This window comes from Mandrillus leucophaeus, unplaced genomic scaffold, assembly GCF_000951045.1.
Source record: "Mandrillus leucophaeus isolate KB7577 unplaced genomic scaffold, Mleu.le_1.0 Scaffold1354, whole genome shotgun sequence".
NCBI lineage: Eukaryota > Metazoa > Chordata > Mammalia > Primates > Cercopithecidae > Mandrillus > Mandrillus leucophaeus.
Genome location: NW_012101315.1, coordinates 380911 through 395843, shown reverse-complemented (window position 1 = coordinate 395843; position 14933 = coordinate 380911). Strand labels below are relative to the sequence as shown.

At 35.5% G+C, this 14933-nt stretch overlaps 1 protein-coding gene and 1 long non-coding RNA gene across 2 annotated transcripts in view; both read left to right on the top strand.

Moving 5' to 3' along the window:
- RPS6KA6 (ribosomal protein S6 kinase, 90kDa, polypeptide 6) overlaps positions 1-8309 on the top strand; it is a 101358-nt gene extending 93049 nt beyond the window's left edge. The window contains exons 20-21 of the mRNA XM_011973211.1: positions 7177-7317; positions 7882-8309. Of these exons, the coding sequence (XP_011828601.1) occupies positions 7177-7317; positions 7882-8007 (267 nt within the window). The 3' untranslated portion in view covers positions 8008-8309. The remainder of the gene's footprint in view (positions 1-7176; positions 7318-7881) is intronic.
- A 4961-nt stretch (positions 8310-13270) lies between these two features.
- On the top strand, positions 13271-14023 carry LOC105534480. The gene is made up of 2 exons (XR_001005282.1): positions 13271-13478; positions 13570-14023. It is a non-coding gene; the product is annotated as an uncharacterized LOC105534480 (long non-coding RNA).
- Positions 14024-14933: the final 910 nt, after the last annotated feature.

Here is a 14933-nt window from a genome sequence, read left to right as displayed (position 1 = left end):
TTATTCCTGAGATAAATTATTCGTGATAATGTTGAATGATGTTTTTAATGTGCTGTTAAACTCAGTTTGCTGGTATTTTGTTGGGGATTTTTGCATCTATGTTCTTAAAGGCTATCGGCCTATAGTTTTTGTTGTTGTTATGTTCTTTCTGTCTGGTTAGAACAGTAGGGTTAATCTGGCTTCATACAATGAGTTTGGAAGGATTCTCTCCTCTTTAATTCTTTAGAATCGTTTGAAAAGGATTGGTATTTGTTCTTAAGTATTCATCAGTGAAGGCATCAGATAATGAAATTTGCATTGATGGGAGACTTTTTGTAACTGATTTAATCCTGCTACTTGTTATTGGTCTGTTCATATTTTCTACTTTATCGATTCTATTTTGATAGATTTTATTTATCCAGAAATGTATCAATTTCTTCTACGTGTTCCAATTTGTTGGCATATAGTTGTTTGTAATAGTCTCATAATTCTATTTCTGTGATATCATTGTAATGTCTTCTTTTCCATTGGATTTTATTTATTTCAATCATCTCTCTTTTTTCTTAGTCCCATTAAAGGTTGGTCAATTGTGTTTATCTTTTCATAAAACCAACTCTTTTTCATTTATCATTTGTTTTTTTCTCTATTTTGTTTATTTCTTCTGTGATGTTTATTATTTATTTTCTTCTAATTTTTGGTTTAGGTTGCTCTTCATTTTCCTGTGAGTATGCTTGAACTTTATTCTGGGCAGCAGTTAAGTTATTGGAAACAGTTTCATACTTTTGAGTCCTCCTTTTAAATTTTTTTAGGCAGGGCCAGACTAGTGTTTAGGGCTACTCACTATTTAGGCAAAGTGCTTCGAAATACTCTGTAATATACTTCATGAATTATGATGTTTTCCATTTTGGCGAGTGGAAACAGGCAATACACCCCACCTGTGTGAATCCTGATTTTCATCCAATCCTTTCAGATAGTTCTTTCCAAGGTCTTGGGTTGTTTCCTCACATGTCTTTATTAGTAGTAATCTGCTAGATACTTTAGTGAGACCTTTTATAGAGCCTTGTAATTCTCTCTCTCTGCTCCTCTCATCCCTTTCATACCCTGTCCTGCTAACTATGTCTGCCTTGGTCTCCCCTGAGTCTCAGTTCTATCTCCTCAGCTCAAACCAACCAGGCTTCACCTGAGTTTCCCTTACCTGCACAGCAGCTAGAAAACTCTCTCAGGTTGGTAAGCAGAAGCAATCACAATGCTAACCGGATTGTTTCTCACTATTAGGAATCACTTTCTTTTATTACCTAACATCTGATAACCTGAAAACTATTGACATATTCTATATTTTATGTTCTTTTTTTAATTGGTTGTTTTGGGCAGATAGGTACATCCAGTCCTTGGCATTTCATCTTGACCAGAAGAAGAAATCCTCGGACTATTGAAATTTTATCATTTTTCCAATAACCATTTAGGTTTGTTTCATTGAAATCTTGGTTATCTTCTTTTTAGTATTAATTGTCCATTTATTTTTTCACATTTTTCCCCAGTATGGCTTTTGATTGGTTGCCCTAGTCCCTTACATGGTTTCAACCAATTACATTATTCTTTAGAATCTGATAGTACTACTTAGAGTCTTTAGTTTCACTGCTTCTGCGATTGATGAAACATTTGCATACGATGATTTTGTTTCTATATTAGAACAGTTTTTTTTTTTTTTTAATTTTACTTTAAGTTCTGGGATACATGTGCAGAATGTGCAGATTTGTTATGTAGGTATACATGTGCCATGGTGGTTTGTTGCACCTAGCAACCCGTCATCTAGGCTTTAAGCCCCGCAAGCAATAGGTATTTGTCCTAATGCTCTCCCCTACCCGTCTCCCTCCCCTTGCCTCTAACCCCTGATAGGCCGCAGTTTGTGATGTTCCCCTCCCCGTGTCCATATGTTCTCATTGTTCAACTCCCACTTATGAGTGAGAATACCCACTGTTTGGTTTTCTGTTCCTGCGTTAGCTTGCTGAGAATGATGGTTTCCATCTTCATCCATGTGCCTGCAAAGGACATGATGGCTGCATAATATTCCATGTTGTATATATGCCATCTATTCTTTATCCAGTCTGTCATCGATGGGCATTTGGGTTGGTTCCAAGTTTGTACTATTGTAAATAGTGCTGCAATAAACATACATGTGCATGTGTCTTTATACAAGAATGATTTATAATCTTTGGGTATATGCCCAGTAATGGGATTGCTTGGTCAAATGGTATTTCTGGTTCCAGATCCTTGAGGAATTGCCACACTGTCTTCCACAATGATTGAACTAATTTACACTCCCACCAACAGTGTAAAAGCATTCCTGTTTCTCCACATCCTCGCCAGCATCTGTTGTTTCCTGACTTTTTAATGACTGCCACTCTAACTGGCATGAGATGGTATCTCATTGTGGTTTCAATTTGCATTTCTCTAATGACCAGTGATGGTGAGCTTTTTTTCATATGTTTTTGGCCACATAAATGTCTTCTTTTGAGAAGTGTCTGTTCATATCCTTTGCCCACTTTTTGATGGGGTGGTTTTCTTCTTCTAAATTTGTTTAAGTTTCTTGTAGATTGTGGATATTAGACCTTTGTCAGATGGATAGATGGCAAAAATTTTAGCCCCTTCTGTAGGTTGCCTGTTCATGCCGATGATAGTTTCTTTTGCTGTGCAAAAGCTCTTTAATTACATCCCATTTTTCAAATTTGGCTTCTGTTGCAAGTACTTTTGGTGTTTTAGTCATAAAGTCTTTGCCCATGCCTGTGTCCTTAATGGTATAACCCAGGTTTTCTTGTAGGGCTTTTATGGTTTTAGGTTTTATATTTAAGTCTTTAATCCATCTTGAGTTAATTTTTATATAAGGTATAAGGAAGGGATCCAATTTCTGTTTTCTAAATATGGCTAGCCAGTTTTCCCAGCACCATTTGTTAAATAGGGACTCCTTTTCCCATTGCTTATTTTTGTCAGGTTTGTCAAAAATCAAATGGTTGTAGATGTTTGGTGTTATTTCTGAGGTCTCTGTTCTGTTCCATTGGTCTATATATCTGTTTTGGTACCAGCACCATGCTGTTTTGGTTACTGTAGCCTTGTAGTATAGTTTGAAATCAGGTAGCCTGATGCCTCCAGATTTATTCTTTTTGCTTAGGATTGTTTTGGCTGTAGGGTCTCTTTTTTGGTTCCATATGAAACTTAAATTAGTATTTTCTAATTCTGCAAAGAAAGTCAGTGGTAACTTGATGGGGATAGCATTGAATGTATAAATTACTTTGGGCACTATGGCCATTTTCACGATATTGATTCTTCCTATCCATGAGCATGGAATGTTTTTCCATTTGTTTGTGTCCTCTCTTATTTCTTTGAGCAGTGGTTTGTGGTTCTCCTTGAAGAGGTCCTTCATATCCCTTGTAAGTTGTATTCCTTTATTCACTTTATAGCAATTGTGAATGGGAGTTTACTTACGATTTGGCTCTCTGCTTGTCTATTATTGGTGTATAGGAATGTTTGTGGGTTTTGCACATTGATTTTGTATCCTGAGACTTTGCTGAAGTTGCTTATCAGCTTAAAGAGTTTTTAGGCAGAGACGATGGGGTTTTCTAAATATACAATTATGTGATTTGTGAACAGAGACAATTTGACTTCCTCTCTTCCTATTTGAATACCTTTATTTCTTTTTCTTGCCTGATTTCCCTGGCCAGAACTTCCAATACTATGTTGAATAGAAATGGTGAGAGAGGGCATCCTTGTCTTGTGTCAGTATTCAGTGGGAATGCTTCCAGCTTTTTCCCATTCAATATGATATTGGCTATGCGTTTGTCATAAATAGCTCTTACTATTTCTAGGTATGTTTCATCAATACTTAGTTTACTGAGAGTTTTTAGCATGAAGTGGTGTTGAATTTTATTGAAGACCTTTTTTTGCATCTATTGAGATAATCGTGGTTTTTGTCATTGGTTCTGTTTATGGAAAGCATTTAGCCCATTTACATTAAAGATTAATATTGTTATGTGTGAATTTGATCCTGTCATCATGATGCCAGCTGGTTATTTTATACATTAGTTGTTGCAGTTTCCTCATATTGTCATTGGTCTTTATATTTTGGTGTGTTTTTGCAGTGGCTGGTACCAGTTTTTCCTTTCCATATTTAATGCTTCCTTCAGGAAGTCTTTTAAGCAGACCTGGTGGTGACAAAATCTCATAGCATTTGCTTGTCTGGGAAGGATTTTATTTCTCCTTTGCTTATGAAGCTTAGTTTGACTGTATATGAAATTTTGGTTTGAAAATTCTTTTCTTTAAGAATGTTGAATATTGGCCCTCACTGTCTTCAGGCTTGTAGGGTTTCTGCAGAGAGATCTACTGTTAGTCTGATGAGCTTCCCTTTGTAGGTTAACCCGACCTTTCTCTCGGGCTACCCTTAACATTTTTTCCTTTGTTTCAAACTTGGAGTAGCTGATGATTATGTGTCCTGGGATTGCTCTTCTCAAGGAGTATCTTAGTGGTGTTCTCTGTATTTCCTGAATTTGAATGTTGGCCTGTCTCGCTAGGTTGGGGAAGTTCTCCTTGATGATATCCTGAATTGTGTTTTCCAACTTGGTTCCATTCTCCCCACCATTACTTTCAGGTACATCAGTCAATCGTAGATTTGGTCTTTTCACATAGTCTCATATTTGTTGGAGGCTTTGTTCGTTCCTTTTAATTATTTTTTCTCTAATCTTCATGTTTTGTTTCATTAATTTGATTTTCAATCTCTGATATCATTTCTTCCACTTGATCGATTCAACTAGATCCATTCAACTATCCATACTTGTGAATGCTTCACGAAGTTCTCATGCTGTTTTTCAGCTCCATCAGGTCATTTATGTTCCTCTCTAAACTGATTATTCTAGTTAGCAGTTCCTGTAACCTTTTATCAAGTTTCTTACCTTCCTGGGATTGGGTTAGAACATGCTCCTTTAGCTCAGAGGACTTTATTACCACCCACCTTCTGAAGCCTACTTCTGTCAATTCATCAGTATCATTCTCTGTCCAGTTTTATGCCCTTGCTGGAGAGGAGTTGCGGTCATTTGGAGGAAAATAGGAATTCTGTTTTTTGGAATTTTCAACGTTTTTGTGCTGGTTTTTCCTCATTTTTGTGGATTTTTCTGTCTTTGATGTTTGAGGCTAATGACTTTTGAATGGAGTTTTTGTGTGGGGGTTCTTTTTGTTGATGTTAATGTTGTTGCTTTCTGTTTGTTAGTTTTTCTTCTAACAGTCTGGCCCCTCTTCTGCAAGTCTCCTGCAGCTTTCTGGAGGTCCACTCCAGCCCCTGTTCACCTGGGTATCACCAGTGGAGGCTGCAGAACAGCAAAGATTGCTTCCTACTCCTTCCTCTGGAAACTTCGTCCCAGAGTGGCACCAGCTTGATGCCAGCTGGTGCTCTCCTGTATGATGTGTCTGTTGATCCCCTGTTGGGAGGTCTCTCCCAGTCAGGAGGCACAGGGGTCAGGGACCCACTTTAGGAGGCAGTCTGTCCCTTAGCAGAGCTAGAGCGCTGTGCTGGGAGAATCCTCCTTGTCAGGATCAGCTGCTCTCTTCAGAGCCGGGGGGCAGGAAAGTTTAAGTCTACTGAAGCTGCACCCACAGTTGCCCCTTCCTCCAGGTGCTCTGTCCCAGGGAAAAGGGGGTTTTATCTATAAGCCCCTGACTGGGGCTGCTGCCTTTCAGAGATGCCCTGCCCAGAGAGGAGGAATTTAGAGAGGCAATCTAGTCACAGCCGCTTTGCTGCGCTGTGGTGAATTCTGCCCAGTCCAAACCTCCTGGCCCCCTTAGCATTGTCAGGGGAAAACCGCCTACTCAAGCCTCAGTAATGGTGGACACCTCTCCCCCCACCAAATTCAGTTGTCCCAGTTTGACTTCAGACTGCTGTGCTGGCGGTAAGAATGTCAAGCCAGTGGTTCTTAGCTTGCTGGGCTCCGTGGGAGTGGGACCCACTGAGCGAGACCACTTGGCTCCCTGGCTTCGGCCCCATTTCCAGAGGAGTGAATGGTTCTGTCTCGCTGGGATTCCAGGCACTACTGGGGTATGAAAAAAAAAATGCAGCTAGCTCAGTGTTTGCCCAAACAGTTGCCCCGTATTGTCCTTGAAACCCAGGGCCCTGGTGGTGTAGGCACACCAGGAAATCTCCTGATTTGTGGATTGCAAAAACCGTGGGAAAAGCATAGTATCTGGGCTGGGTAGCACAGTCCTTCAAGGCTTTGCTTGGCTAAGGGAGAGAGGTCCCCTGGCTCCTTGCATTTCTCGTGTGGGGCAATGCTCTCACCCTACTTCTGCTCACCCTCTGTGGGTTGGACCCACTGGCTAACCAGTCCCAATGAGATGAACTGGGTACCTCAGTTGTAAATGGAAAAATCACCCACCTTCTGCGTTAGTCTCGCTGGGAGCTGCAGACCAGAGCTGTTATTTGGCCATCTTGCCAGATTCTCCGAAAATGCTTCTTAAGGAGTTTACTTCTCATTTCTCTAAAAGCCACTTTGGAGAGACAGTTTATTTAAAAGTATTACATCTCTTAATATACTGAAAACTTTTCCTGTGTGGTTGTATTAAATTTACAACTTTTTTTGTTACAACAGAGATAACATAAGCAAACTCACACTTACTCTGATGAAAAACTTACAATGCTCTGAGCACTGCTATGATAGAAGCCAGTTGCTAACATTGGATTTATGGTTTGCTTTCTTAATATGTTATATAGTAAGCCACCATTTATTGAATGGATTAACTACATGGGGCCCTCCCTTCTATGTTTTATCTGTGTACACGTACCCTTACACCTTGGGGCCCAGCTTAACAGCAAAGTTCAGTAGCTCCTGTCTCCTGCTGAACATTTAGCATATTCCAGGATAACTTCTGCCATTTTACGTTTTCCTCCTCCCTCATTAATCACACATCTAATTCCACAGATTTGGCATCTTCCGATTTAAAAGTGTTGTATAGGGATTTAATATATATTGAAAAATCTCTCTCAAGATTCTCTTGAGAGTTAACTGTGTAGAGTATAGATTTTACTTTGCATAAATGTAGGTAAAATAAATAGATTGCAAGGCTATCGATGCTGTCACATTTTCAGTAAATGTAAAATTATATGTATGTATGTGTGTGTGTATATATATATACACACACGCTTTTTAAATTTTAATTTAGGATTTGCTTTCCCATATGCTTCATATGGACCCACGTCAGCGGTATACTACTGAACAAATATTAAAGCACTCATGGATAACTCACAGAGACCAGTTGCCAAATGATCAGCCAAAGAGAAATGATGTGTCACATGTTGTTAAGGTAAAACAAACATACTTTTATGTGCCTTCAAAATATCAGATATGTAATTAACCCATTGTGTGCCACTTGCTAATGATACTTAAATAATTCCTTAAAATATCTTTATTTTTTAAAGATAGATTTTTTTATATTAACAACCATGTGCTTTTCTTAGCTTACTTTACCACTGCCTTTCAGATGAAACAAGAAAAATTTCTTGATTGTACCCGCCTTGCTTTTGAGAGATGCTGGAATTAGGATTGGGCTAAATGCAAGTTTCATATTGAAACAAAAGATTGCTGTTCTTAATTTATAACTGTTCATGAAACCATTCCTATATCCATATACATTGAACCAAGGTTTTAAATATTAGTGTTTTAACAATTTTTTTGTAAAATGCATAGTTATTGAAATGAAAAACATACAAGTAATATTGATTCATCAGTGCACAGATCTAATATATTCAATTATTTTCCTAGGAAAAGACATTTTGTTCTAGATGTATGTCTCATAATATCATGTGAATGGTTTTTTTTTTAACTCCAGAATTTGTACTTAGTTTGTGACATTTTCTCATTACTTTAGGGAGCAATGGTTGCAACATACTCTGCCCTGACTCACAAGACCTTTCAACCAGTCCTAGAGCCTGTAGCTGCTTCAAGCTTAGCCCAGCGACGGAGCATGAAAAAGCGAACATCAACTGGCCTGTAAGATTTGTGGTGTTCCTAGGCCAAACTGGATGAAGATGAAATTAAATGTGTGGCTTTTTTCCTAATCTTATCAAAGGCATCGTTTTCTGCTTAATTACTTGAATATTAAGTAATATTAAATCCCCATTTTTAGGGGAAGTGAGATTTAAAAAACCATGCACAGGTCCACAATATTCATACTATGTGTTTGCAGTAGTGTTCAAGTGTTTATTTAAGCATATAATTGGTGTCCACCAGGTCCTCACAACTTCTCTGCACACTAGCTTCTAAAATTCCTTTCAAATAAAGTTACTTTAATATTTTTTTCTTGTTTCATACAATTATGGTTTGGGGCGTCATTACCAACAATCAGTATATATATATATATAGTAGTATAATGACAAGCAATGTTAGTATTTTTTAACATCAGATCCTGAATGATAGACTTTTTTAAAAAAAGAAAAACAATAAAAACATATTATAAAAGCTAGTTATTCTGTAAAACCAAAGGACTCCGTTCATTTGACTCACTGTACTAAAATGTAAACATAGTGGTTTGGTGCCAGAGCAAAATACATTTGTGCTAATATATGAATTCTTGATATAGTTGGTGCCAAAGTTTTTATAGAAGAATTACATCTCAGATAATGTGTGCAGGCAGATCTGTATATTATCCATAAGTGGCCTCATTTAGAAATAAAGGTTTTTATAAGGCTTCTGTAAATTTTACATCACATGGAAATTTAGTACAAGTGAAGCTTTTTTTTTTTTCCAAAGGCTTTATACTGTTGGTGTAATCTTATAAATAGGTCATAGTTAAGCCTTTGAAAATAAAGTATGTGGTGTTGACACTATCCTGGTGTTATATAAACCGACTTTCAAGTTAACCAATTGGATTTAATCATCATCTATCCCCTTTATAAATGAACTACACTGTTGTTTTTCTGACTTCGATGTGCTTTGAAGTACAGTGTAGCATATTATTCTACCTTGAATCCTATGATAATACAGTTGACATCTTACTGTAGTGGACTTGTGCATATAGCACACATGATATAGTATATTGTATTACAGTAAATTTTAGACAATGCTACTTAATCATTTTACTTCATAAAGATAAACTAACATTTTAAATATGAATAATATTAATGGTCTACATAAAATTTGAGCACATTTCAAAATCATATTTATAAAAAAACTGGCCAAATTGGTCTTATTTAATGTATAATTCAGAACCACTGTGTAGTATGTATTCTTTTCTCTAAATGATGAAATGCTAAAGAATAATTTCACGTTGTTGAAGAAAATACCATTACTACAACAACAGCAGCAGCAACTACTACTACTACTACTACTACTACTACTACTACTACTACTACTACTACTGCTGACAGAAAGAATTCATGAATGTAAACTGGAGGATATCACAGTTTTCTTTAGTGAATATAAGTGAACTACTTGTGTGTGTTAGGTGTACTATTTGCTATGTATTTTACTTTGCTTCATTCAGAGAGAAAGTTGATTACTGAGTGCTGAATTATACAATTTAGACTAGGAAACTTGTAACTTTGGTATTTAATAAAAGAAACTATACATATTCTCTTTGTAATGTAAATAATCTATACCCCATGCACAAAGATCTTTTTCCTGAGTGTGATATATAAAAGTATGTATTCTTATTTTGAGGTATCTTTTGGAAATAATTGAAAGAGATTAAAGAACAATTTATGCCACATGAAAAATAATTACTTAGAAGTAGGTATCATGTCTTATGGCTTTTTATGGTCCATTTGGCTTTTTTTTTTCTCATTTGCTTTATTACTATATGTACTTGCATGTAACAGTTTGTATGTATATATTCTGACTTATTTTCCTTCTGTCATTATCTTGTGCTGTTATACCTTCTTCCTATCAGAATTGATACGTCAAACTCAGAGGTGTGAATTTGGTGTTGAAGTTTTCAGGACAGAGCTACTATTTCCATCGATGTATTTTAAGTAATAAAATTAGGGGAAGTGAAATTGGAAAATGAAAAATGATTACAAAATAACTTCCAAGTTTTCTATAATCAATGGCTTTAAAAAGTAGACAGTCTTAATTAATTTTAAATTAGCTTGCTCAGAAAGATCATGCCATACAGTCCTATCATAAAAGGAACACTATAAGAATTAAACAATGAACAGCATGATTTCTGATCACCCAGTGAGGATCGACAGTGTATAAAAGACACAGATATGCTACTGGATGTACCCGATAATTGTTTGAGGGTTTTCTACTGAAAAACTCAAATATGCTAGCTTAACAACAGTAGTAGGGGGAAACCTTATTATATGGGAAAGCTTCAAAATATACTGCAATTTTGTAGAAGGAGCCCAGGTAAGGATGCCTAATCCTGTCCAGTTTGGCTAGAATTCTATAGCCAAAAATGCAGATTTGAACATTTTTTGATGGGCCTTCTATCAATGCTTAACTAGTAAAAACACATCTTTTCTATAAGACTTTAGAATACTGTGGTTTCTAATGGGTTCTTGAATAATTATTTTGCGTTGTGTTTTTCTAGTTAATGGTTTTTGGTAGTATTTAATGATAGCACAGTTTGGGGTTTTATTGTTCTGGAAGGGGGAGGATATTGAATTTGTTTTTCTTAGAGAAAACATCAGGTTTGCTCAAATAGACTAACAACCTGTTGTCCTTAAGCACATACTACCAGGAATAAACTCAGGAAACAATTTTCAAGAAAATTAGAATGCAGTGCTGGTGATGGGGATTTTTGTGGGGGGAAAAAAAATGGTTTCAAGTCCTTTCACAAAGATCAAACTTCAGCCTATTTTGTTAGACTCAGCAATGTCTAAACATTGTTTTTTGTAATTGTCATTGGTAATTCAACACAATAAAGCAGTTTTGATAGCACCTGTGTTTGGCTCAAAGGGATTCCATATGTTTAGGCAACCCACAACCTTAAGAACAGATGCTTGGTATTTATAATGTCTGCCCATTGGAACAACATGTTAAAATAGTAGTGCCCAGAGAAACTTGCATACAGATTGACTAGTATTTTCTAGATAGAAGTCTTTCATATATGAAGAAGGAAAACAACCGTTTATATTGACCCGAAGGCCACGAGAAAACTTAGGCTTTAAAGTAGGCAAAGCGTATTTGTGGTATTCTGTACATTCTCTTTTCTGCTGGCTTTCCAGCCCCTTCATGCTATCTATCCTCCCTGAGCACCTCACGGCAATACTCCATCAACGAAGTTTACCCTATCCCCAGAAAGATTCTGTGTGGTTGTGGTCATTACTCCTTGTTCCTTCCTCTTCCTCTTCCCCAAATCAGGATATCCATTCTCTCAGAACAGATATTTCCAGCTAAAAAGTTGAAAGGAAAACTATCCTATTAAATTAATTTACATTTTTCTGTCAGTGGCTAATAGTTAATTGGCATTTTTAAGGAAGTTGTGCATTAATCAAGTTTCTAGTTGCTGGATCTTCAGGCAATCTAACAAGGTGAGAATAATTTTAAATTCAGTTCTTATCAGGGAAGATATTTTTGGGGAAAGGAACAGTGTGTCCCAGGGTCAGAGTATCTAATAAACTGTTTCTTTTTTTTTTTTTTTTGCACAATTTCCTTCCTACTTCCTTTCTACTTCTCAATCTACCTTTTCTCTTAAAATCTTTTAAGCTTTTTAATCACAATTAATGAACTTCTATGATAAAGTGATGTGGAGGTAGACAGATTGGTGGTTATTTCTGCATATGTTGTTTTTAAATCCATAGTTTTGTGTTATTTCTCACAGTACATGACCTATATAGCATAAGAAGTTTTATTCCCCCCAACTGCCATCCCATTCCTGTTATAAAGAAAAAAAAAAAGCGCAGAAAGATTGAATCCAAATTAATCATGGAGTCCAAATTTTTCTAGATCCCTTTTCCAGATTTTAGGACCTAGAAATCCTTTAAGTCACAATACTATTTCAAAATAAAAATGCAAACCATATTAAATATATATTGGCCAACTGCAATTAAACTTCTTCAAAACATTTTTGTTTTACATTTCAAAGGTTATTCAGGCATTTTTGGCATGTACCTCAAGATCAATGATTGTTGAAATTAGCAGAATAAATCAATAGTGGGCTATTTGCCTTTTTATGTGGGAATATAGTGGCATTGATAGTGATTATTCACAACATATACTAATGGATGCACTGTTCCTGGTTTTAGTCTTACAGTATAGTGAATTCCATCATATACTTTGAATAAAATGTTATGCTTGATCACCTAAAATTCAGTTTGGTTGCTAATACATAAGAGAGAAAGGAACTATACTTGAAGATATTAAATTATAGACATAAGTTTCTTTGAAATATTTAGAAAAACATAAAAGTACTTTTAGAATATGGAAATCCAAGCTTACATTATATTGGCAAATTATGTATGTTTCAATTATTCACTAAATAAATTTTAGCTAAATGCTTATAAATATATATATATATATATGTAATTGCCAAGTTAGGGTTTGCTTTGTATTCACATTTCTAAACGCTGAGCAATAGAGCTTCTGTGGATGACTGTTTTGCTGTAATTCCAACTGTCTAGTTATGGGAACTAACTTATTCTTCAAAAGATATTAAGCATCTAATTTTAGGTGGACAATTATAGAGAATGTACTAACTGCATTCGTTTCTTAAAAATTGTCAAAATGTTACCAATTAGGTTATTTACTTTTATGTTTCCTATGAACTAATATTGCTCAGGTCACATTTTCTTTCTCTTTCCAAATTCATTCTCTGTGAAGTTGCTACCATTTATAACAAATATGTAGGTTTGCTTTTTAGTATGATAAAATTATTTTTAGCAGCAGGAAAGCAGTCTATCAAGAAACAGCCGGCCGGGCACAGTGGCTCATGCCTGTAATCCCAGCACTTTGGGAGGCTGAGGCGGTGGATCACCTGAGGTCAGGAATTTGAGACTAGCCTGACCAACATGTAGAAACCCCGTCTCTACTAAAAATACAAAATTAGCTGGGGGTAGTGGTGCATGCCTGTAATCCCAGCTACTCGGGAGGCTGAGACAGGAGAATCATTTGAACCCAGGAGGCAGAGGTTGCGGTGAGCCAAGATTGCGCCAGTTTCACTCCAGCCTGGGCAACAAGAGTGAAACTCCGTCTCAAAAAAAAAAGAAAAGAAACAGCGATTTAAAAAGTTACACATGAAACCTTAAATATCCAAATGCCAGCATGGTTTGTAAGTTAGAATTTATCTTGCATTAAATTCCGTAGTACAAAAAAGGGAGAAGGTGATTTTTCTGTTTGATTAAAAAAAAAAAAAAAAAAAAAAAAAAAAAACAGGAAGTACTGTTGGTAGTGGAGAGTTACATAGGCTTTATGAAGCGACCACAGTTTGCTGTAGCCACATTTTTAAAAAATTAGTTTGCCAACACGTCCCAAGCACTTTTGAATTCCTAAACTTATTTCTGATATTAAATATAGTATATATATATACACACTATATATAGTGTATATATACACTATATATAGTGTATATATACTATATATAGTGTATATATACACTATATATATATATACACACACTGACATTTCATTGCATTTCTGAAGACTGAAATGGCATTAAATAAAAGTGTGTAAATTTGATTTACATGTACTTAAAAGCTGCAGTTAAACAATCCCCAATGTTCAAAAACTATTTTATTTTTCTGACTATATTATGAATTTTATGTTACTATTTATTTTATTAATGTTTTCTTTAAACCATTGAGTTTTTTGACATTAAAGTTTTCATTTATTATACTACATTTTTTATCATGTAAGACCAAATCCAGTAGTGCATTTTACAATGTTTTTTTTCTCACAATGCTGCTAAAGAAATGGCTATCATTCTGAATTTACAACATGCCAAAGAAGGCATAGAAGTTATATTTATTTTTGTTCTTGTCAAAACTCTTTGAGCAACAATTATCAAGATGTATTAAATTACTGGCATTCTCTGGGTACTAAATAAAAAGGCTGCAACTTTCTAACATTTTTACCATTGACCTTGCTTGATCATTTTTGGATATAAAATTTTGTGTCTGCTTTTATTAAACACATACATCTAATTGCAGAATTCATTGGAAATGATATACCTTGTTCAGGGGCCAGATGTAACAGGTGTTTCAGGATATTGGTTTTTTATGCCTATACGCTGATATGTCCTAAACTCTAGTATTTTTCCCACTTACTCTTCTAATATTCTCATAAGGCAAGGAAATTCAATAAAATGAACATTAAAGCTTACAGTATTTTTAGGACTTATCAGGAAAATGCATTTGTTTGCAAGTTAAATAAGGTGACAACCTTTTCTACAGCAAAAAAAAAAAAAAAAAAAAAAAAAATAGCCTAAAGATTGGCAAAAATTTTTAAAGCTCAGAATCAAGTAGAGTAACAGAAATTTATGAAAAAAGTCACATGTGTATGCCATGTTAATTTATAACAGCTGTACATATACACAGAAATTTTATTTCATATGCGGGTCAAAAATGCGTTTGGAGCCTGGTGATTGAGAGTGCCATGTACTACTTCTGCTTCTCTCAATCAACTTCTTAAGGTAAACAGGACTGACACTAGGCCAACTTTGGTAAGTGCAAAAATTGCTTTCCTACTGGCCACCTCTTTTTAATCTCTTTTCTGCTTTTGCTATGTCTTCCATCTCACAACCCCTTAATAAAATATCTGATCACCATTTATACCTAATAGTTCAAGAAACTTATTCTTACAAAAGTATGACTACATTCTGCAGTTTTATTTTAAGCATTAGCTACCAAAATAGGTAATGCAATTTTTTGGTCAATGAGACCCTTAAATAATTTAGGTTTACCAAACTAAGCATGATACAGGGGGTTTTTTTTTGTTTTTTGTTTTGTTTTGTTTTTTTTGTTTTTTCTTTTCTTTTTTTTT